Genomic DNA, 24163 nt, shown 5'->3' on the forward strand with positions numbered 1-24163 from the left:
TTCTTTGCTGCTACCTGTCTTTACTAGCAATTAGATGAATACTGATTTATTATTGTTCCTCGTTCTAACACACCTAAATTTAGTTTAAACAGCACTAGTATAACACCACTTAAGTATCTACCTGCCTGGTTCTCTTTTCCTTATCATATGACCACATCCTTCATCACAATCCTTTGACTAGTAGATAAACCATAGAAATGCCAACCCCGACTTGAGGTCCGAAACACGGTGGCTCAGTAGTTAGCAATGCTATAGTACCAGCACCAGGGACCAAAGTTCAATTCCATCCTTGGGAGACTGTGGAATTTGTACATTCTAACTGTATCTGGTTTCCACCCACAGTTCAAAGATGTGCAGATTAGGTGGATCAGCTAAATTGCCCACTGTTGCAGGGATGTACAGGCTAGGTGGATTAGCCACAGGAAATGCAGTGTTGCAGGAACAGAGATTCTATGAAACCTGGAGCACAAGTTTCTACAGCTAATGACACTTCATATGTCATGCTTGTTCAAGTCACAAAGTCTCCACAAGATGAGCTTTCCTGCCATAACTGAAAATCACTTGAATTATTAATGATAAACAAGAGATTATAGAGTAGAAAGTAGAATTGGGTCCTCCTGTGCCTACAATTTACATACTTAAGAGTAACACTAGATTAGATTACAGTGTGGAAACAGGCTCTTCGGCCCAACAAGTCCAAACCGGTCCGCCGAAGCGAAACCCACCCATACCCCTACATTTACCCCTTACCTAACACTACGGGCAATTTAGTATGGCCAATTCACCTGACCCTGCACATCTTTGGACTGTGGGAGGAAACCGGAGCACCCGGAGGAAACCCACGCAGACACGGGGAGAACGTGCAAACTCCACACAGTCAGTCGCCTGAGGCGGGAATTGAACCCGGGTCTCTGGCGCTGTGAGGCAGCAGTGCTAACCACTGTGCCACCGTGCCACGAATGACATTTCTCCAAGGTGAATTTTTTTATATTCAAAGTAATAAAAAAAAAGTACTTCCTTCCCTTTCATTTCACTCCCTCAGATCACAGGCCAAGTCTGGAAAACTTGGTGGAACAAAGTAGCCAAGTAAATATATCCCTCCCTGATCACAAGGTGAAACTGCAGCTCAGATGAGCCAAAAGTTGAGACAATTATTAAAGGTGTCATTAATGTGGATCACACTGATGTCTATTATCTGCCACATACTGCAACTCATCACCAATTCTTCCTTTTCTATTGTATTTTAATTAACCCAATTATGTAAAGTTTTGAAATATTTAAATGGTTTGTAGTTATATTCTATACTTTAAGCAAAAATTTTAAACACTTCTTCCATCTCCCCATTGTTTGGAGAAGGAAACATCATAAAGTCCAACAGTCACCACCAGCTCACCTGATTAATCTCAGATCTTGTTGTCTTGCACTTTTTTGAGGGAAAAAAAAAATCAGATTAGCATCAAATTCCTAAGTACACTTGATGCTGGACTCCATGGTAGGTCAAATGAGGAAGAGTCAAGGGTAGATTAGTCAGCTACTAAACAGCAGTTTTTTAAAAATCATTGTTTGCACTGTAATCATATACAAGGAAGCCAAGTTCTTTACACACTTTGAGCCAGTAAAATCAATAATTTAGGTTCCAATACTTTATTGAAGGTTACTAACATCTTCAGATAGTACATTTCTCTAGTTTCAACAATAAAAATGAAGATAACCATCTGAATGAACACAGATGATCAAATTGTTCTATTAAGTATCCAGAAAGACTTTGTGTATTCAGCAGACTTTCCATTGGATTGTGTAAAGTAAGTTTGTTTTAAAAACAAGTTAGTAATTTTAGCTTTGATGCTCACAAAAATGTATAAAAACTGGGATAATATTCCATAAAGTTCATTCAACACAAATCTCAACTAAAAGTCCTGACATGACAAAAAGTTGAATAAAGTTTGTGCAATGCTATTTTTTTAAAAAATGGACTTAGTCCCTTCAGTTCACATCTATTAAAAGAGTCAGAAGCTGACAGTTGCAGATTGCATACTGTACAAGGACCTAAAAGATAATTAGTTTTAGCAGCTCAGTTTCTTTTTATTTGTCTATTCATGAAGAAGTTTATTTGGCATAAGCAAATCAGGTCTGCAGAAAAAGTTTAATATTTCTGATCACTCAAAGTCACATCCATTTTTCCTCCTGCATCCAGTCATCTTGAGATTCAGTCTAATGACTAGTTGTTTTCAGAGCAGAAAAATTGTCCAAGGATTCAAGGGAGATTATGTTGTGATCCAGTCAAATTTAATCAATACTGCTGCAGAGACGTGGTTGGTACTGTATTTGATGAAAAGCCAGCTCAGTTAGGAATGGTAGCACATGGTCTATGTGCTTGCAGTTGAACAGCTGTCAAAAAGAAAGAATAACTAGCACTATTGTATACATGAATAAATCTTTAGGTAAGCAGTGCACTGTTCAGATTTATGCAATTTGAAATCAGACACAGAACACAGTCTCTTCTATTTAATCATTCCCACATAATTGATTATCCAAATTTCTTTATTAATACAATTCCACATTGTAGTGGCAAATTGGAACTAAATGAAAGCAAATATGATTTACTACAAAATACACTCACTCTGCGAAACAAAACTACTCTATTTTAAGTCTGTCCTTGAATAGGTGAGGAAGGACTAACTCTGTTATATACTGCAGAAAAGTTATGATACCGGAGAGATAGAAGCATAATGGTGATGTTGCTGGACTAGCATTCCAAAAGCCTGGACTTCAATTTCCCACTATAGTAGTTTAGGGAAGTCAATAAATAGGAAATAAAGGTTACATGTCTCGACAACAATTAAGTTGAGATTGGGTAGTGAACCAGATCTTGATGACAAAAAAAAAAAAAATCCTTCTTTCCTGGGCTGACCAGACTTACATACAACTCCAGACAGTGGTTGATTTTCAGTGAGCAGTCAACACACTGTTGTAGGCGATTCACCATTAGCTGCTCAGTAGCATAATAGGGATGGCCAATAAATATTGGCTGAGGGTGATATACACATCCTATGAATGATTAAAATAAGCTGAAGGAACCACTTTCTTACATTGCAAGTGTGTTTGCATATTTTTATTATGTTGCATAAGGAGGGAGTGGGGAACATATTAAGCTGAAACTTTATTGCTGGAACAGCACAGCAGGTCAGACAGCATCTAGGGAAAAGGAGATTCGACGTTTCGGGCACATGCATATTTTTATTATGTTGCATAAGGAGGGAGTGGGGAACATATTAAGACTCTGCAGAAATTGCTGCAGGGATTTTCAAACCAGCACACCCTATTGTATATCTGACTAGGGACAGCACAGTCAGTAGAACCATAAAGTTACGGCACAGTAACAGGCCATTCAACCCATCTTGTCTACCAAATAAATAAACTAGCTGCCTGTTTTAATTCTATATTCCAGGACCTGGTCTAGCACTTGCAGATTAGAGCATTTCAGGTGAAAATCTAGGTTCCTTTTACACATGTTGATGGTTTCTGCCCTTAACTACTACACCAGGCAAATTCCAGACTTCCACCACCCTCTAGGTTTTTCTCATGTCTCTTCAATTCCTTCTCACCAACTACCTTCAAGCTATGCTCCTTGTTAATGGACTTCTGTGCTAGGGGAAGTAAGTGTTCCCTTTCCACTTGATCATATTTTGTATACTTCAATTAAGCCCCTCATCTCAGCCACCTCTCGTCTAAAGAAACTTAGCATATCGAATCTGTCATCACTGATGCAGTTTCCAAGCGCTGGTAATATGCTTGTAAATTTCCTAGTACTACCTCTAGACCAATCATGTCTTTTCAGTAATGTGGTGATCAAAATTGCAGACAAAACTCCAGCTGAGGTCGAACTAGTGTACTATCCTTGCCTTGTATTCAATACTTCACACAATGAAGGAAAGCATCTATTGGTCTTCTTTACCACCTTCTGTCATCTGCAGGGACCTGTGGACACATACTCCAAGGTCTCTCATCTCCTCCAACCCTCTCAATATTATGCTATTTATTATGTATTCCGTGACTTTGTTTGCCTTCCCTAAAACCTCAACCTCACTTGGAGATTGAATTTCATTTGCCACTTTTTTTGTCCATTTTAGTCATACTGCATGGAACCACTCTTCAGTCCAACCAATCCATGACAGCCCTGATCCCAAACCAAACTAGTCCCACCAGTCTGCACTTTGCTCATATCCCTCCATACATTTCTCAAAGTTATCAAAAATGTCTTTTAAACATTAATTGTATCTACATCCACTATTCTTCTGTCAATTCATTCCACTTAAGAGATTTAGATTAGATTACTTACAATGTGGAAACAGGCCCTTCGGCCCAACAAGTCCACACCGACCCTCCGAACAGCAACCCACCCAGACCCATTCCTCGACATTTACCTTCACCTAACACTACAGGCAATTTAGCATGGCCAATTCACCAAACTGTACATCATTGGACTATGGGAGGAAACCGGAGCACCCAGAGGAAACCCACACAGACACAGGGAGAATGTACAAACTCCACACAGACAGTTATCTGAGGTGGGAATTGAACCCGGGTCTCTGGCACTGTGAGGCAGCAGTGCTAACAGCGCCACCGTGCCACCTGAAAAAGTTGCCCCTCAGCTCCCTTTTAAATCTCTCCTCTTGCCTTCAAAATATGCTCCCTAATTTTGAAGTCTCCCATCTTATGGAAAATACAACTGCTATTCACCTTACTTATACTTCAAATTTTATAAGTTCTAAGGTCACCCCTCAACCTCCTATGCTCCAATCAAAAAAAATCCAGCTTATCCTTGTAACTCAAATCCTCCATTCCTGGCTACACCCTGGTAAATCTCTTCTGAACTCTCTCCTGCTTAATATCTTTCCTTCAATGGAGACCAGAACTGGACACACTACTCCAGGAGAGGCCTCAGCAACATCCTGTAGCAATGTCAACATAATGTCCTAACTCCTACACACAAAGCTCTAAGCAATGAAGGCAAGCATGCTAAATGCCTTCTTAAAGACCTTGTGTGATACAAACTTCAAAAGAACTTTGTACCTGAACCCCCAGGTCTCTGTTCTACAACACTACTACTCAAACTAACTAGTGATAGTGCCAGCCATTCTGTTCACAACCAATTACATGGCCCATCAGTATTGTCTGCAAATTCAGGTGTAGGTCATTTGCTTTTGTCATAAAGAGCCAACATTGAGCAGCGTGAAACACCACTGGAAACCACATTCCATTTGCAAAACCATCTATTGCCCATCCCCATTTACTGTCATTGAGGCAATCTTTGATCAGACCTGCCACATTCCCTTGCATCCCCAAGTTTTAATTTTTCTGACCAGTCTGCCCCATGGGACCTTGTCAAATGCCTTACTGAAACCCATGTAGACAACATCCATTATACTACTCATCAATTCTTTGTTTTTTCCTCAAAAATTTTTTTAAAAGTTAGATAGTAAGGTATAACCTTCCCTTAATGTAACAGTGCTGACAATCCCAAATTAATCCATGCCTTTCTAAAAAAAAAGTGTAAGTCTCTCTCAATGAGCATTGACCATATTCTCCCTAGCTTCCTTTAACAGTCTAGGTATTTCTGGTTTAATAAGTGTTTCATCAACACAAATTGGCTATAATGAGAGACGAATAGTGGACACTTTTTGGCTAGTGCAAACTTTCTACTACATAGGTATAGTGATCTTCTATAGTATGATTTTTCTATAGTGATTTTCTGTAGCACGAGGTTGCACAGCAAGGCAACATCATATCATACCAGAAATACTTGTACATTTTATCATTTAAAATGAAACAAACACCTGCGGATACTGGAGATCTGAAATAAAAACAGAATTTGGTGGAGAAACTCAGCAGATCTGAGGGAAGAAAGCAACTCTGCTTCCTTCCCACAGATGTGCCAGATCTGCTGAGTTTCTCCAGCAATTTCTTTTTTGTAGAGACTTTTAATCCAGCCCTGGTGATTTACTTTTAAATTGGTCAATCACTCCAGCCTTCCTTCTTATTTGCTTATCTAATGTCACATTCCTATTTAAACTAGAATGTTTTCATTTTTTTGTTTGATAAATAATTCATTAAGAACCTTGCACATTCGGGACAGCACAGTAGCTCAATGGTTAGCACTATTGTCTCACAGTACCAGGGACTAGGGTTCGATTCCAGTCTCGGGAGACTGTGTGTGGAGTTTGCACATTCTATGTCTATGTGGGTTTCCTCCGGATTCCTCTCGCACGTCAGTGAATTGGCTATGCTAAGTTGCCCATAGGGTTAGGTACATTATTCAGAGGGAAATGGCTCTGGGTGGGTTACTCTTTGGAGGGTTGATGTGGACTTGTTAGGCTGAAGGGCCTGTTTCCACACTGTAGGGAATCTAATCTAAAAATTACCTGCATCCACACATTATATGTACATTCAATAGGCTTGACAAATTTTCTTATTAATCACCTTCCTCATGTCATGAGAACAGAATTTTAGGTATTCCTTAATTTTACCAGCTTTTTTTCTTAAAAATCTCTTGTTTTCTTAACTTCCTTTCTTTGTAAAATGTAGAAAACTACCTCCATATGTCAAATCAGTACATACTGCTACGTGCCCATCTGTGGCTCAGCCCATATGTCTTGTGTAAATTGTTTTTATTTTTCTCCTGAAGATACTGTGGCAGACTTCAAAGTAGTATGAATAATTCTTTTTTTCCTGTCTCCCATTTCAGAAATGAACTAGTTAGAGCATAAAAATTCGTGACAGCGCAAAGAAAAGCAGTCAAAATGGATTTGTAATTAATTCCATACTAAGTTACGGGTTTCTGCAAACAAAAGCATGGCAATTCTGTGCTGTTTTCTCACCACTGGTTCAGTATCAATAAACAGATTATTATGGACATTCCTAAAGCTCAGTAAACTATTGTATTAAAACCTATCAGTATCCAACATCAACATATTGGGCTGGGTGAAGTTTGGTATTGGTTTAGGTCAGAGAAACAAACTGAAAGGGAGGAGTTGGTAAGCAGCTGAGATTAGGTGCCTAATTCAGAAACTGATAGTGTTTTGCGGACCTGGGTTCAAATCCTGCCATGGCAGATGGTGAAATTTAATTTTAGATTCTTTATGAGTTTAAGGTGTCTAATGACCATGAAACTGTAGTCATTTATCCGAAAAATTCATCAGGCTCACCAATGTCCTTTAAAGAAGAAATCTGTCATCCTTCCTTGGTTTGTCCCATGTGTGACTCCAGGCCCACAAAATGTGACTGAATCTTAACTGCCCTCTGGGCAACAAATGCTAGCCTAGCAAAAGATGCCCACATCCCATGACGGAGTTAAAAAAAGTTTTCTTAGCAACTAAGGTTAAGAATGGAATTTGCAAGAGATTAAGGGGTTACAGTACATTCAAATGACGAAGAGTGATTATCTGCTCCATTTGATAAAATTATAGCTGATCAGATCAAGGCATCTACTTTCCTGTCTACCCTCTATACAGTCTTTAATCAAGCTTCTATCCAATTCAACCTTAAAAATATTCACCGGCACGGCTCCATTGTTCTGAAGACAAGTTTCACCAATGCCCCTCAAAAGAAATCTGCATCTCCATCTCAAATGGGAGACTCCTAGTTTTTTTTAAAATGGTATCCCTCTCAACCTGGCGACCCAGAGCCTAAGGTTGTGTAGTGTGACATCAATTCAGTTATTCCAGTGACCAGGGAGTAGTTTCTGCAACACAGACTGAAATTGAATGTTGGGACCACATGGAATTCTTTGGTAAACGTATTTTTTTTAAAAAATGGATTAATCTGGAGGAACATAGACATCAACCCCTCTGGACCCACCATTGTGGCCCCACTAGGCCCATACTGGCTCTTCAGACCTAACCTCCCACCCTGACTCCTCTTTCCCCTTGTAGTCCTAAACTCTCCTGAATCTGAATGGGGCCAGACCCCCTCCTCCACCTCCCCAAGCAAGACCCTCCTACTATAAATAGGAATTTACCTGCCTAGTGCTCTTTAAGCCTTTACCCATTTGGCATCTTTCCCTCACTTGCTTATTTTTTCACAGAAGCTGTCAGAATGGTTGGCTATGTTATGCTATGGACATTTAAATCACAGAACATAGCATACTGATGTTGCAGCAAAAAGGGGGAGTTGTTTGGAATCCTTTTTGTTGCTGAATTTGTGGATTTCTGGTCAGGTTTGTACAAGTGATCTTTTTTGATTAGGTTCATTATTGTCACATGTACCAAGATACAGCAGAAAGTATTATTTTTAATGCCATCCAGACAAATCATACATTACATAAGTACATTAGGGTAATAGAACAGAATGCAGAATAGAGTGTTACAGAGAAAGTCCAGAGAAAGATAACTGTCCAGGAATCTCCAGTGCAGAACACTTTGCAAGGCAAGTGCGTAATTTTTAACATTTGGACTACTGTTTATTGTACAGTTTCTTCACACCATGTTTAGGGACTTATATGTATGCAGCTGAGATTTGTATAAGTTCAGCTATATATGTTCCCTAAATACAAAAACGTGTGGCACCGGAAAAGCACAGCAGATCAGGCAGCCCAAGGAGCAGCAGAGTTGATGTTTCGAGCATGAATGTAACGTCAACTCTCCTGCTCCTTGGGTGTTGCCTGACCTGCTGTGCTTTTTCTAGAGCCACACTTTTGATTCTGATCTCCAACATCTGCAGTCCTAACTTTCTCCTGTTCCCAGAATACAGGAACTAGTTACGCACATTTATAAATGCTGAATGTTTCTCTCCACCCCTCTCCAAATCTGACCTTCTTACAAAATTACCTTGTTTGTGTATATTTTTCTGTTTCCAGTTTCCATTTATATAAAAGTACTCCTAACACTCCTGTATCTGATCTGCTCACCTTAGAGCAATCTATGCAACTAAGCAATAGGACCCAACCGCCAGGTTACAAGAGTACATAACAGCTGATCTTGGGATTATTCGGTGCTGCTATCCTTGGGAAATGCTGTACTATTGGGGCTGCTCTTTACTGAGTTTAGATTTAAACTGGCAGATCACCATAAAAGGAGAATTAATAGAAGCAAGACATCACAAAACAGGATTATTCTTATTGAAATGGTTATATAAAAAGTTATTACTGGTCGGGGACAGGTTGGGAACCTAAGAAAAGAGGAAGAGAAGACCATACAGACTCTTGAGCCTGCTCTGTCATTCAATATCATCATGGTTTATTATTGGCATCAACTCCACTTTCCTACCCACTTCCCATAGTTCTAGATTATGAAAGGCCAAACATTTCTCAAATTTATCTCCCAAAATGTATTTAATTACACTAACAAAAGGAAGATGGAGAATGGTCTACACTGGAAATTCTCTGCAGAATTAGTGCTGTGGGAAATGGTGGCAAAGCGGTAATGTCAACGGACCAGAAATCCAGACCTCAGGCAAGTGTTTTGGGGAAAACAAAATGCAGTTGCTGGAAACCTGAACAAAAAGAGATTGCTGGAGAAACTCAGCAGGTCTGACAGTATCTATGGAGAGAAAGCAGTTAACATTTTAGACAGTGTATTCTGCAGAAGGGTCACTGACCTTAAAAATTAACTCCGCTTTTTCTCCACAGATGCTGCCAGACCTAAGTTTCTCCAGCAATCTTTTTTCAAGATTTATTAGGGACATTATCTATCATGGGGAGATTTTCACTAATGAAATTTGAATTCAATAAAAATGTGGAAGTAAAAAGCTGGCCTTTTGGTAATCATGTAAATGGTCAAATGTCAGAAAAATTGATCTGGTTAACAAATGCCCGTTAGAGAAGGAAATCTGTTGTTTTTACCTAGTCCGGTCTATGTGACTCGAGAACAATGACGTTGACTTTTAATTGCTGTCTGGGCATTTAGGATGGGGATTCAAGTGCAGACGTAGGCAGTGACAAAGACAGACAAAACAAATTCACCATCCAAACTCTAAAGAATTTCAGTTTCTTACCATTAATTTGCCATCACAGTGAGCAGATGCTATGGCTGTTGATACATTTACCAGTTGCGTAGCTGCAAGCCGCACCCCAAAATGCCTGTAGAAATGTGAATGGAGGCTGCTCATGAATAGCTCCACCTCCTCGATGGTGATTTCATCCTCATTGGTATGAATGCTGTCCCACAGTGCTTTAGCATCCTCTGGGTGAATACTAAGCGAAATGGTCAGTTGCACGGGGGGCACAGACCACTCCAATTCCATCATCCGATGGACAGAGTCTGAGAAACAATTGGCCCACATGGCAGCCATCCACGTCAGGTTCTCTGAGCTAATGGGAAAGGCACTAATGTAACAGTCAAATGTCTTCTGCAACCATTCCCCAACCATAGTTGTAACTATCTCAGGGCCATTAGCAAAAAGCAAGGGTAGACAGATGAACTCCACTGGGAGAGATTCCAGGAAGCCGAAGTCTCCGTCAACACAGCACATCCACCCAGACCAGACAACTTTCTTATCAACTCCCTGATGGGCTGCAGTCTTTGCCATTATCTACAAAGAAGCAGAAAGTCACCTTTACTTAAAGTTTCACGATACTAATTTATTTCCTCTAACTGAAAGTGCTAGCATAATGCTGTACAAGACTCCACCAATAGTCTAATAGTTCTAATAGTCACGTAATTGGCAGCTCTTCGGACGCAAGATTACACAATACTTTTCAACATTCCATTATTTCAGATACTCATCATAATTAATCGAACATCAATGTGAATGTCAACCTGAATCAGAACTTAAACCCCAAATAAATAAATTATCTTCTACAGCGTGGGGATGCAGATGACAATGCCATAACAATTAAGCAGAGATCAGCTCATGCATCAAAGTCCAGGATTAACCTGTACATTATAGTTGACAACTCAAATGGCCTATTCCTGCTCCCAATGTGGCGAAAATAAAAAATTGCGGGTATTGTCAGAATTCATTTAGTGTGTCAATTACTGCAAGTGACCAATCACAAGCAATGACCTACATAACTCAGGTCAACATCTCTCTTTCACATACTGATGTGCTAACATTCAACGCTGCCATTTTCAAGGTTACCAAAATTGTCAGGATACTTTCATCTCCCCAAATACAAATAGAAAAAACAAAACTGTGAATACTGAAAATTCGAAAAAAAAATTGCTGAGAAACTCAGCAGATTTGGCATCCATGGGAAGAAGGCAGAGTCAATATTTCAGGTCCAGTGACCCTTCTTCAGAACTGACTGTAGCTAGGAAAAGGTGGTAAATAAGCCAGTGATTCTCAGTGCAAGATGGAAAAACAGCATCTCATTTCATGCAGCCATCCGGACTCAATATCAAGTTTAATTATTTTAGGGCCTCAGCACCCTCTTCCATGTCCATGTCCATGTCCTTTACCCACTCCCACACCCCAAAGTGTATGTCACCACATGGACTATTTTCATCACAGGCAACATATTTTCACTCACGAACTGTCCCCATTGGCAGACTTATCAGGATGTCGCTAGGACTAGTGGATTTGAATTGTAAGGAGAGCTGGAACTTTTTTCACTGGGCTTTAGAGTAAAACATGCTTAAATCATGCAATTATTTGCAAAATCTTCACTATGGTATCATACATCATTGCATTATAAACCTTTGGAAGCAACCAGCAAATAAAAAAGGACATTTTGTCATAGTTGCAAGGGGTGCAATTTTAGGTCACCAGAAGATACAGAAATATAGAAGACAGGAGCAGGAGGCAGCAGAACAGGCTCAAAGGGTCTCATGGCTATTTGTCATGATCGTGACTGATGGTCCGACTCAATAGCCTAATCCTGCTTTCTCCCATAACTTTTGATCCTATTCACCTGAAGTGCGATATCTAGCCGCCTCTCAAATACATTTGATGTTTTGACATCAACTACTTCCTGTGGTAATGAATTCCACAGGCTCACCACTCTTTGGGTGAAGTAGTATTCCCTCATATCCATCCTAAATAGTCTACCCTGAATCCTCAGATTGTGACTCCTGGTTCTAGACACACCCACCACTGGGAACATCCTCTCTGCACCAACCCTGTCAGAATTTTATAAGTCTGTGAGATCCCCTCTCATTCGTCTGAATTACAGTGAAAATAATCTCTCCCCAGTCCCGCCATCCCTCAAATCAGCCAGGTAAACCTTCGCTGCACTCCCGAGAACAGAAGCATCCCTCCTCAGAAAAGGAGACCAAAATTGCACATACTATTCGAGGTGTGGCCTCATCAAGACTCTGTATAACTGCAGCGATACATCCCTGCTTCTGTATTTGAAACTTCTTCTCGCAATGAACGCAACATGATCTACCTTTAAAAATGTCAGGATAGAAAGTGAATTGATAGAAGTCATTAAGGAATGTTTGACAACTTAAAAATAGTGCATACTTTAAGCATAAGTATGAAAATCCTAAGTCAGTCAAACTTCAGGTGAAGTTTATCAAAAATGATATCTACCCAGTGCGAGTTTTATGTTTTACTGTATTCAGGAACACTTCAGTGAAAGTTCAAGCAAGCCCAAGCCACTTAACATTTCTTACTTTTTAAACTAGTTTACAATCTAACCTGTATGAAAACAGCCTCTGGATCATTCTCAGTAGCTCGAAGACCTGAAAGCATGGAGAACTTCGCCTCATTGCCAAGCTCAATTCCCCCTTCAATTGCCATTCCCTTTTTCTTCTCAGTAGCAATAAAGACTGACAATTCATTGGAATATTTCTTCAACATGCTGTAGGAGAATCTGTATAGAGGTGTTACATGATACAGGTGCCATTGTTTCTGCAGCAACACTGCAATCTGCTCTGCATTCCCCTGCAAAAGAGACAAAATAGCAGGAGTGATTTTGCCTCCAATGAACACAAGCAAATCAACACATTATAAATGTGTTGCTCCATCATTGGGGTAATTAACTCTTGAAATATTTGGCAGCATTTCAAGTGAAGATGCAAATATGACTTGCATTTTGAACATAGTAAAATCACAAGACACTCCATAGGAACATTACCAAACAAATGTTAACACCAAGTAACAAAAATATTTTGGAAATATGTAAAACAAACCTTGGTGAAAAAAAAAAGGTAGGTTATGAGCTGCACCTAAAAAGGATGAAATAAAAAGTAGTAAGGGGAAGAGGTTTGAGGGAGGACATCCCAGTGCCAATGCAGTTCTGCTAATGGTGAAGCAATTAATATCAAGCATGTTCAAGAGACAGAATTGGATCAATACAGTAGAGTTGGAGTTGTAGGACTGGAGAAAACAAAATTCACAGTTAAGGGGGTGAGGCCATGGAACAATTTATAAACCAGAAGCTACTGAACCAGGAGAGAGTGTGTAGGTCAACAAATAAGGCTAATTAGTGAATGGGACTGTGCAAATTACAGCATGGTGACCTCAAGTTTACAGAGGGTGGAAGGGAGAATCGATGGGAGGCTGGCCAGTAATGTGTTAATATAGTCAAGTCTACAGGTAACAAAGATATGAATGAAGCTTCCAGCAGGTGAATTGGGGCAGTCATAGTTGACAAATATGATAGAGGTATGGTCTTCATGATGGTGACAATGTGTGGCAGGAAGCTCGTGACAAATATGACACTCCAGGCTGCAAGCAGTGTGGTTCAACCTCTCAATTGCCAGCAGAATGACATATGAATTTAAGAGAAAGCAAGGGAATACACAGGCACACATATATAGTTGAGAGCCTTTGGAATAGGCTAGAAGTTAGTGAGCAGTGAGTAATATTATTTAAGAAAAGCTTAAATTGGTGGCTGAAAAAAAAACAGATATAGATAGACATAGGATCAGGATGAGCCCATGTGACTAGGACTATAGTATGTTTAGAACATTATACCAACATGGGCTAATTGGACCAAATGACCTGCTTCCACATTCTAATTTCTTAACTCCAACAGTCCAGTATTACTTTGGTTAACTCTCTCCAGACAATACATTCAAATCCACAACACCCGGCCTAGAAAACCGTTTGTTTAATAATGAAAATCAGAGTTATTAGTTTTACTGACTACTGGCAAGTCTGTTCTAGGAATCTTCCGTCTGGCTGAACTGTGGTGAAATGGTGTATGTCTTTTCACAGTCCTCAGAACCACTGGAGAGGCGTCTGCTTTGGCAAAACACACACCTAGGCGTGCCATTCCTGCCTTGGCAGGTGTCAAGTGCTCCATATTAAACCTGGAATTAAAATAAACAAATGAGTTTGTACAGTATTTTCGAGGCAGTGAAAATTCCAAGCCTCGAACTGCTTACTAGTTCTTATGTAATGTAATGACAAATAAAAACTGATCACCGAGATGTTTTAGAAGATGGAAAGTGCAGCTACAATTTTTTTTAATGTGATTCAAGCTTTTCACCTTTTTAAGGGAGATGGTTCCCATTTTTCTTTGTTGAATATTTGCTGCAGCATTTATGTATTTTCACTGTTCTGTTGATTAATTATCTTATTCTTCTACAAGGAGAATACATACATACAGATATAGGGATTATTTAAATGTGTCATCTCATAGGAAGAGATTAGATTTGGAACTCTGAAATAAGACTAAGAATTGCAAGATTTAGTCATCACTTTTAGATACAATATACCACTCATTTGTGTTCGTATCAAGAAGCACAATCCCACCTAAGTTGCTTCATTTGTTCATAGACGTTAGCCATTTAACCCAGTTGCCAACAGCACAGGAGACTAGCCATTAACAAAGAATTAGCTTATCCAACGAACCAACACTCCTGGGTTAGGTTGGGGATATCTATGCGCAATTTCTAAATCCGGTGGCTATCTAACAGTTCCTTCTGGAACTGGAATTTTAAAAAGAGGACAAGATCATGCACATTCAGACATTTAGACCCTTCAACCTAACTTACCCATGCGACCAGGTTTCCCAAACTAAACTTTTTCTAGTTGACTGCATTTGGCACATATCCCTCGAAACTTTTCCTATTCATGTGTGATATTCTTTCTTCCCCTCTTTTCCAAGCCACTCTGTCAATGTATTCAACTGATTCACATAAAATGAATACATGTATGGAGTATCACAGGATGCCTGTTCAACTATGGCTCAGCAGTTTATAGATCATTAAGTCAGGGCATTGACAGCAGGTACAGCAGTTTCACCAGTGTTTATAACAGTATTACACTTATTCAAGTTGTATAGAAGTGTTAACTGGCCAGATCATCCATACTAAATTTAAACATATTAATTCTGTTCCATTCAGCATTATTTCTCTTCCTCATCTAGCATTCTTGTTTAGAAAGACCACTGAATGAGAGCTATGTGAAATAGAAAAGGTTAGTTTTGAATTGGTGCAGCAAGAGTTTTTTTTCTGGAGTTGGCAGCTGAGACAAAGTTGGAGGGTAAACACAAAGTAATGACTACCTCAATTGAAATAATTAGCAGACTGGGGAATAGGGCCCATAAAGAGCAATAGTGGAAATACTTGTTCAGTTTAAGTTGTATTTGTGATACTCAAAATTATCAGAGGATGTCACATCAATTCTGTGGAGGACTATAATAAATTTACAAGAAATTAATGATTAAAAAGTAGAATTATAGTTGACAAATTAATTCAATGGTTAAGTGTGAGGTACCATATTACATTTTGGGGGTGTAACTTAGATTTGGAGGACTCAAATGAGGTGGAGAGATTTGAAGAGTGTGGAGGAAGGAATGGGAATTGAGCGCATGAAGGGAGATTTAAGACTGTGAAGTGAGGATACATGAGAGATGAGTGACCAAATAGGGAGATGTGTGTCAGCTAATGGTTTAAATTGCAGAAGCAGCATCAACTTTTATATGGGTTATTTTCTTGTGGATGATTTATTGTTGTTCCACACAGCCAATTCTTTTCCTAACTACACTAAATCGGTACAGTCTTGCTATTTATTCTTCTGCTACTGGAATCAATTTCCCCTTCGGAGAGTTCTGCGACAAACCCTTCAAAAAACTTTTCAGTGGCATCTCTAATCTCTTGACAAAACATGTGTGATCAAAGAACAATAATCTTGGCTTCTATGTTTGACTAAAACACACAAGATCTTGAGGGGTTTTGACAGGGTTGACATGGAAAGGGTATTCCCTTGAGGGAGAATTTCAAACTGGAGGTCCTGGTTAAAAATAAGGGGTTAAAAACAATGACTGCAGATGCTGGAAACCAGATTCCGGATCAATGGTGCTGGAAGAGCACAGCAGTTCAGGCAGCATCCGAGGAGCTTCAGCCTAAAAATAAGGGGTTGTCTATTTAAAACAGAGGAGGAGAAACTCTGGAGGGTTCAGCATCTTTGGAGTATTCTTCCTCCAAAGGTGGTGCAAACAAAGACTTTGAATATTTTTAAGGAAATGGAAGATAGAATTTTGACAAGTAATGGATAAGTGTTAGTCTCAAGTGTCAGTCTTACCATTAACACATCACCATTAATGTTTAGAACAGATCACTGCTTCACAACAGTTACTGCTTGGGAAAGGCATTAATATTGTTTGTAACTTTACAGTTGTTCCTGTAGATTGCTCTTTATGACCTTGAGCTATAGAACTGAAAACATTATTGACATTTTATTATTAGTAAACATACCTTCTAACAATTAGTAACATTTTTAAAAGTTTAAACAGTAATTTTAAAATGATATTCACATCCCTGACATGAAGTAATCACCCATGATATTATTAAATGACAGAGCAAGCTAGAGGATCTGAGTGGGATACTCCTGTTTCTAATTTGTATAAACTTATGAAGTACTTTGCCTTAATATCCTATTTATTGCAAATTTCATCTAACCTTCCTCAGCTTTTCACACCACATTTTAGGATGTATGTCAAGATTGAACATAATTCTCCAATGGAGCTAACTATCACTTTACAATGGCTTGATGCTACACTATATATATATATAGTCAAGATTCCATTTTCCAGTCAAACAAACAATCTTCTCAACTTGACCAGTCACCTTTGAAGATGTGTACATTCCTCCCAGGCTCCTCTATTATTACCCCTCTTAGAATTGTACCATTTAGTTTACATTTTCTTGGTAGCAAGACAACGGAGAGGCAAAGCATTCACACTTCTAAGCCAGTTCACTACAATACAAAAGATTCATTTCAAAGTCCAACGATGTAATGATGTCCATAAATTCAGGTCACCACACGTGATAAAGAACATTCTAAAGCTGATCCCCCACTGACAACAGTGTCAATGTTTAGACTTATACAAACTTGCACCTAATTCATCATCAAACACCACCTGCTCCATAAGCATGTGATAACATCTCCAAGTTGATTAAAATATTCCATAGCTCTAGCCCTTTCCCCTTCATATTTCCAAACTCCACTACTCTTGACCCACTCCAGTTTGCCTATCAGACCAACAGATTCACATCAGATGCCATATTGCTTGCTTTTCAGTCCTCCCTAGAACATCTTGACACCAAAGAACAGCTATGTAAGAATCCTACTCATTGACTACAGTTCAGCCTTCAACATGATTATCATCCACAACAAGCTTTCTTGGACTCTTCATATGGACACACTGGTTATAAAGGCCCAACAATATCTCTTCTTCCTCAGGCAGCTGAGGAAATTTGGCATGACGGCAAATGCCCTTGCCAACCACTATCGGTGCACCATCGAGAGCATTCTGTCCGGATGTATCACTACCTGGTATGGTAAGCGTACCATTCAAGATCAGAGACGGTTACAGAGAGTGGTGAACTCGGCTCAGACAATCTCAAAGGCCAACCTCCCATCTATAGAATCCATCTACCAGACCCACTGTCAAGGAAAAGCTGCCAGCATTCTCAAAGATCCATCCCACCCTGGCAATGTTTTTCTGCAACCTCTACCATGAGGGAGAAGGTACAGAAGCCTGAACACACACACACACCAGCTGGTTTCTCGAAACAGTTTCTACCGTATTGTTGTCAGAATGCCCACCCTGGCAACGTTTTTCTGCAACCTCTACCATGAGGGAGAAGGTACAGAAGCCTGAACACACACACACACACCAGCTGGTTTCGAAACAGTTTCTACCGTATTGTTGTCAGAATGGACTCGTAAACGCTTAACGTTCGCTTATACTTGCGTTTTTGCTGTTGTTTACCCATTATTTAGGTATGTAAGCTACCTACCTATGTGATCTGCTTGTACTACTCACAAGACAAAGATTTTCATTTTGCCTCAGTACACATGACAATAAATTCAGTTCAAGCATCCTATCTGCTTGCTTCAAAGAGGCAGCCGCTCCATGTACTTTTGCGGAAACTAGTACAAGACGGGGGGGGGGGGGGGGGAAGGTTGTCGGGATGAGCCCGGCCCCGTATTTCTCCATTACTCCCCTCCCACAGACAGGGGACCTGACGCTCGACTGAGTGATGCACACCCTGGCTGCAGAGACTCACCGGTAAACCGAGCTCCCTCCGGCGATTAACGTGGGCAAGCCGCCATCCAGAGGTTCCGGGATTACAGTCGGGCAGGGGCAGGGGCAGCCAGAGTGGCCCTGACCAGGTGTCGGGGGAAAAGGCTTCTCCGACCCGACCCGACCCGACCCGACCCGACCCGACCCGCCCGGGAGTCGGCGTGACAGAGGAAAACTGGAATAATGTCTGAGGAAAGCTTCACTACCGCCGCTTTCCCGCTTGGTTTAAATCGGCCTCCCGTCCTGCACCGCGCTGCCTATCAACAGACCAGAGGAATCGAGAGCCGGCTGCACGACCACCAGGATGGGGTTGATTAGTTACGTCTGTCGTCAGGGTGAAAGGTCAGGGGGCGGTGTGGTCGGGTGTCTGCCAACTGGTCAGGCTGTAAGCTGCCCTGGATCCCGAGTTCGTATTTATTTGTTCGGGAGATGGCGCAGGCTGCGCGGCCGGTCCTGGGCCTGGGTCTGTTTCGGGGTCCGGTGCCGATTGTGCTGCGCTCGCTGGGACTCAGGGGGACTTGTAGATCCCGCTCCAACAGACAGGCTCAACCTCTGCAAAGCCACCCACCCCGCCGGCCCGTCAGAGCTCCGAGTACAGAACCAGGTGAGGCCATTCACACACCGGGCATTATTACCGGGAAGGATCTCACAAAGCACTTCAACGCTAACGATGCTTTCTTTCAACTTTTTTATTTGTTCTTTTATGGGTATTGTCCATTCCTAATCGTCTGGGAGCAAATGGTGTCCACCTGACCATAACTGTTACTGGTCCATAAGGATGATGCGGCTTACGCAGTGCTTTTAGGGAGAGGAGCGAATTTCAGGATTATGACCCATTGACAGTACAGGAACAGTGACATGGTTCCGGTCAGGATGAGGTGTTAATCATTAGTCAACATTCCCACTTTTGACCTTGTCTGATAGATAGACCTGTTAGCTAAGATCAAGTGTAATTTCAGAAAAGAAGTAATTGAAGCTGCTCAAGATTCGTGCTGAGGATACTAGTCTGAGGCACTCCTGCATTGGCGTCCTGGGACTGAGATGATTGACCTCCACCAACCACAGCCATCCTTTTTGCTAGGTGTGACTCCAGCCAGTGGAGAATTTTTCATTGATTCCCATTGGTATCACTATCATTGTGGAGACTTAATGCCACATTCAGTCAACTCCTCTTGATGTCAGTGTAAGTCCCTAATATCTCTCAGGAGCTTAGTTCTTATGTCTGTGTTTGGACCAAGGATGTAATGAGTTTGGGAGCTAAGTGACCCAGGCAGAACCCAAAATGAACGTTTGTGAACATTGTTGTGTAAGTGCCATTTGAAATCACTGTCAGCCACATTTTGCTAATGATTGAGAGTAGATTGATAAGGTAGTAAATGATTGGGATAGATGCTTTTGGGAATAAGACATACCTTGGCAATGTTCCACACTTTGGGCTGATGCATGATATCATGGCTGATCTTAATCCTTAATTCACTCCTTAATGCGAGGGACAGCACAGTGGCTCAGTGGTTAGCACTGCTGTCTAATGGCATCAGGGATCTCAGTTCGATTCCACCCTCTGGCAACTTTGTAGAGTTTGCACATTTTCCCTGTGTTTATATGGGTTTCTTCTTCTCCACTTTCCTCCCACAGCCCAAACATGCACAGATTAGGTGGATTGGCCATGTTAAATTGCCTGTAGTTTCTAGGGATATGCAGGCTAGGTGAATTAGCCATGGGAAATGTAGGGGTAGACATGTGGGTCTGGGTGGGAGGTTCTTCGGAGAGTCAGTGTGGATTCATTGGATCAGATGGCCTGCCTCCACAATTTGGAATTTTATGATCCACTTTTCTGTTTTTTCCCCCTTAGCCCTTGATTTCATTATTTGGTTCTCATTTATGCCCAGGTTACAAAAAGAAATCTCTCCACTTGGACTGCTCCAACCCCTAAACAAATTCTTGGCTTGCAAACTGAAACCACAGCTTGCCCCCTTCTGCAATCTATAAAACTGGTGGGTGAAGTTGGACTGAGTGAATGGGTACACTTTTTAAATTGAGGTTTGGACCTCCTCATGATCTATGAACCAGAGACAAACATTTATTCATAAGAGAAGGATGTTTGTGAATTCAAGCACAAATCCAGAATTCTGGGTGTACAGTCTAGAATCTCCTTCATGGGAGAGTCTCAGAATAATTTAAGACTGAGGTGAGGAGGAATTTCTTCTGAGGCTTGAGAGTGTTTGGAACTCCTTGCCACAGAGAGCTTGAGGGGACTGTCCTTCTGTATAGTGTAGATTTAAGGCTGAAATAGATTCTTGATCAACAGGAGAACCAAATGATATGTGGAAAGGACAGGAAAGTGGATGCGAGGAATGTTGGATCAGCCATGATCCTGTAAAATAGTTGAGCAGGTTTGAGGGGCCAAATGGCCTACTCCTGTTCCTAATCTTAGTCTTATGCTCATCATATCATCAGGTAGATGAGAATATATAAATTTAAAGCTGGAATAGGATGTTCGGCCTCTCTAGCATGTTCAATAAAAAAGATGTCTGATCCAATTGTGGCTTCAACTCCACATTCCTGATTCTTCCTGAAAATCTTTGGACTTCCTTGTTGATTTAAAAATCTATCTCCACAGCCTTAAAAATATTCAGTGACCCTGCCTCCTCCTCCGTCTAGGGAAGTGAGCTCCAGAGATTTTCATTATTCTGTGAGAAAAAAAAGTTCCAATGATCTCTGTAATAAATGGAAGATCACTTATTTTTCAACTATGCCTCCTTATTCTAGTCTCTCCCACAAAGGAAAACATCCATCCTTCCAGATCTTATATGCCTCCATAAGATGACTTTTTATTCTTCCAAACTCCAACCTTTACTCAACTTCAAAAAACAATTTTAATAATCCTAAAAAAATGTTTTGTGTCCAACTGAGATGCTAGAAAGGGCATCAGTTTGCTATCTTAACTCCCAAAATATGAGAATATTTATGGCCTTGGTGCACAATTGAAAATCTGTTTACAGGTATCAGATATTTTTGATACAGTGATAAATATTTTGATTTCTCTGGATTCTTTTTAAAGTTGTTCGATTTAGAATGAATGACTTTAAAATGATGTGACCTTTATGTAGATTCCATGGCAATCCTGTGTGTGACTTTGCACTGGGGCAATTAGCTGGTTTCTATTTGTTTACTTACTTTGGATAAGGAAGACCTGTTGGTTGGAGTGCTGGAACAGTATGCTCTTTTGAATAGTAGTATTGTGCATCAGTGTTTACTGAGGAGAAGAATATGGAAGATATAGAATATGGTGACATCTTGAAAAAAGTCCATATTATAGAGGAGGAGGTGCTGAATGTCTTAAAATGCATAAATGTGGATAAGTCCCCAGGACCTGACAGGACACACAGGACTTGAAGCTAGGGAAGTGATTGCTGGGCCTGTTGCTGAGATATTTGTTTCATCGATAGTCTCTCAGGTGAGGTGCCAGAAGACCGAAGGTTGGCTAATGTGGTGCCACTATTTAAGAAAGGTGTTATAGAGTCATAGAGATGTTCAGCACAGAAACAGATAAGGAAAAATCAGGGATTACAGACCAGTGACCCTAACATTGGTGGTGGGCAAGTTGTTGGAGGGAATCCTGAGGAATAGAATTTACATATATTTGGAAGGCTTTGTGTGTGGGAAATCATGTCTCACGAACTTGATTGAGTTTTTTGAAGAAGTAAGAAAGAGAATTGACGAGGGCAGAGCGGTGGATGTGATCTATATGGACATCGGTAAGGCATTTGACAGGGTTCCTCATGAGAGACTGGTTAGTAAGGTTAGGTCTCATGGAATACTAGCCATTTGGATACAGAACTGGCTCAAAGGTAGAAGACAGAGGGTAGTGATGGAGGATTGTCTTTCAGATTGGAGGCCTGTGACCAGTGGTGCATCACAAGGATTGGTGCTTGGTCCACTGCATTTTGTCATTTATATAAATTATTTGGATGTAAACATAGGAGGTATAGTAAGTAAGTTTGCAGAAGACGCCAAAATTGAAGGTGCAGTAGACAGCGAAGAAGGTTACCTGACAATACAACAGAATCTTGATCAGATGGGCTGAGGGGTCACAAATGGAGTTTAATGTGAGGTGCTGCATTTTGGAAAGGGTGCATTTTACAGGGCGGAACTTATACACGTTATGGTAAGGTACTGGGGTGGGTTGCTGAACAAAGAGACTTGGAATGCAGGTTCATAGTTCCTTGAAAGTAGAGTCGGAGGTAGATAGGATAGTGAAGAAGGTGTTTGGTATGATTTCCATTATTGGTCAGAGCATTGAGAATAGGTATTGGGAGATCATGTTGTGGCTGTACAGGACAATTGGTTAGGCCACTTTTGAAATGTTGTGTACAATTCTGGAAGGATCATAGTATCCCAACAGTGTGGAAGCAGGCCATTCAGACATACAAGTCCACACTGACCCTCCGAAACCCATTCCTCTACTCATCTACATTTACTTCTAACAATTGCACCTAACGTACACATCTGTGAACACCAAGGACAATTTTAGCATGGCCAATTCACCTAACCAGCACATCTTTTGGATTGTAGGAGGAAACCGGAGCACCCCAGAAGAAACCCATGCAGACACAGGGAGAATGTGCAAACTCCACACAACAGTTGCCTGAGGCTGGAATTGAACCCGGGTTCCTGGTGCTCTGAGGCAGCAGAACTAACCACTGAGCCACTGTGAAATTTGAAAGGGTTCACAAAAGATTTACAAGGATGTTGTCAGGGTTGAAGTGTTTGAGATATAAGGAGAAGCTGAATAGACTGGGGCCTCCCGGAGCATCGGAGGCTGAGGGGTGACCTTATCAAGGTTTGTAAAATCAGGAAGGGCATGGATAGGATAAATAGACAAGGTCTTTTCCCCAGGGTGGGGGAGTCCAGAACTAGAGGGTCTAGGTTTAGGGTGAGAGGCGAAAACATTAAAAGGGACCTAAGGATAACTTGTTCATGCAGCGGGTGGTGCATGTATGGAATGAGCTGCCAGAGGAAGTGGTGGAGGCTGGTACAATTACAACATTTAAAAGAAAACTGGATGGGTATATGAATAGGAAAGGTTTGGAGGGATATGGGCCAAATGCTGGCAAATGGGACTAGATTAATTGGGTTATCTGGTTGGCATGGACAAGTTGAACCGAACGGTTTGTTTCCGTACTGACCATCTGTACTGACCATCTACAACAAGTGGTTATTTTTTATGCTGAAGCAGAAGTGAAAGGTGGGAGTTGGGGACAGATGAACGAATGAATGGAGATGGAGCCCAGTTAGAATTATGAAAGGGGTAGGTGAACAAAGAGAAAAGACCTTGCCTATTTACCCTCTCCATGCCTCTCATGATTTTATAAATCTCTATAAGGTCACCCCTCAGCCTCCAACGATCCAAAGAAAATAGCCCCAGCCTACTGGGAAGCAAGGGAGGAGATTGCAGAGCCATTGGCCTTGATTTTTATGTCCTCCTTGTCTACAGGAATAGTGCCAGAAGACTGGAGGATAACAAATGTGGTTCCCTTGTTCAAGAAGGGGAGTAGGGATAACCCTAGTAACTATAGGCTGGTGAGTCTCACTTCTGTTGTGGGCAAAGTCTTAGAGAGAATAGTAAGGGATAGGATTTATGCACATCTGGATAGGAATAATGTGATCAAGGATAGACAGCATGGTTTTGTGAAGGGCAGGTCGTGCCTCACAAAACTTATTGAATTCTTTGAAAAG

The 24163-nt window shown here is 40.9% G+C and overlaps 2 protein-coding genes across 5 annotated transcripts in view; one reads left to right on the top strand and one right to left on the bottom strand.

Moving 5' to 3' along the window:
* Positions 1 to 1628: 1628 nt before the first annotated feature.
* cenpl (centromere protein L) lies at positions 1629 to 18647 on the bottom strand. The gene is made up of 6 exons (XM_043699965.1): positions 18570 to 18647; positions 18408 to 18539; positions 14033 to 14198; positions 12580 to 12825; positions 9991 to 10527; positions 1629 to 2388 (listed from the first exon to the last, which is right to left on the bottom strand). Exons 3-6 carry the CDS (start codon positions 14189 to 14191, stop codon positions 2287 to 2289), a joined length of 1044 nt encoding a protein of 347 aa, XP_043555900.1. The 5' UTR covers positions 14192 to 14198; positions 18408 to 18539; positions 18570 to 18647; the 3' UTR covers positions 1629 to 2286.
* The window catches only part of dars2 (aspartyl-tRNA synthetase 2, mitochondrial), a 43139-nt gene continuing 37545 nt past the window's right edge, over positions 18570 to 24163 (top strand). For all 4 annotated transcript variants that reach the window (XR_006313045.1, XM_043699962.1, XM_043699963.1 and 1 more), the window contains exon 1: positions 18570 to 19028. Coding sequence is in view for 3 of the 4 variants with exons in the window: in XM_043699962.1 (XP_043555897.1) it covers positions 18854 to 19028 (175 nt within the window). In the remaining variant the exon portion in view is untranslated. The remainder of the gene's footprint in view (positions 19029 to 24163) is intronic.

Source organism: Chiloscyllium plagiosum, chromosome 11, assembly GCF_004010195.1.
Source record: "Chiloscyllium plagiosum isolate BGI_BamShark_2017 chromosome 11, ASM401019v2, whole genome shotgun sequence".
NCBI classification, from domain to species: domain Eukaryota; kingdom Metazoa; phylum Chordata; class Chondrichthyes; order Orectolobiformes; family Hemiscylliidae; genus Chiloscyllium; species Chiloscyllium plagiosum.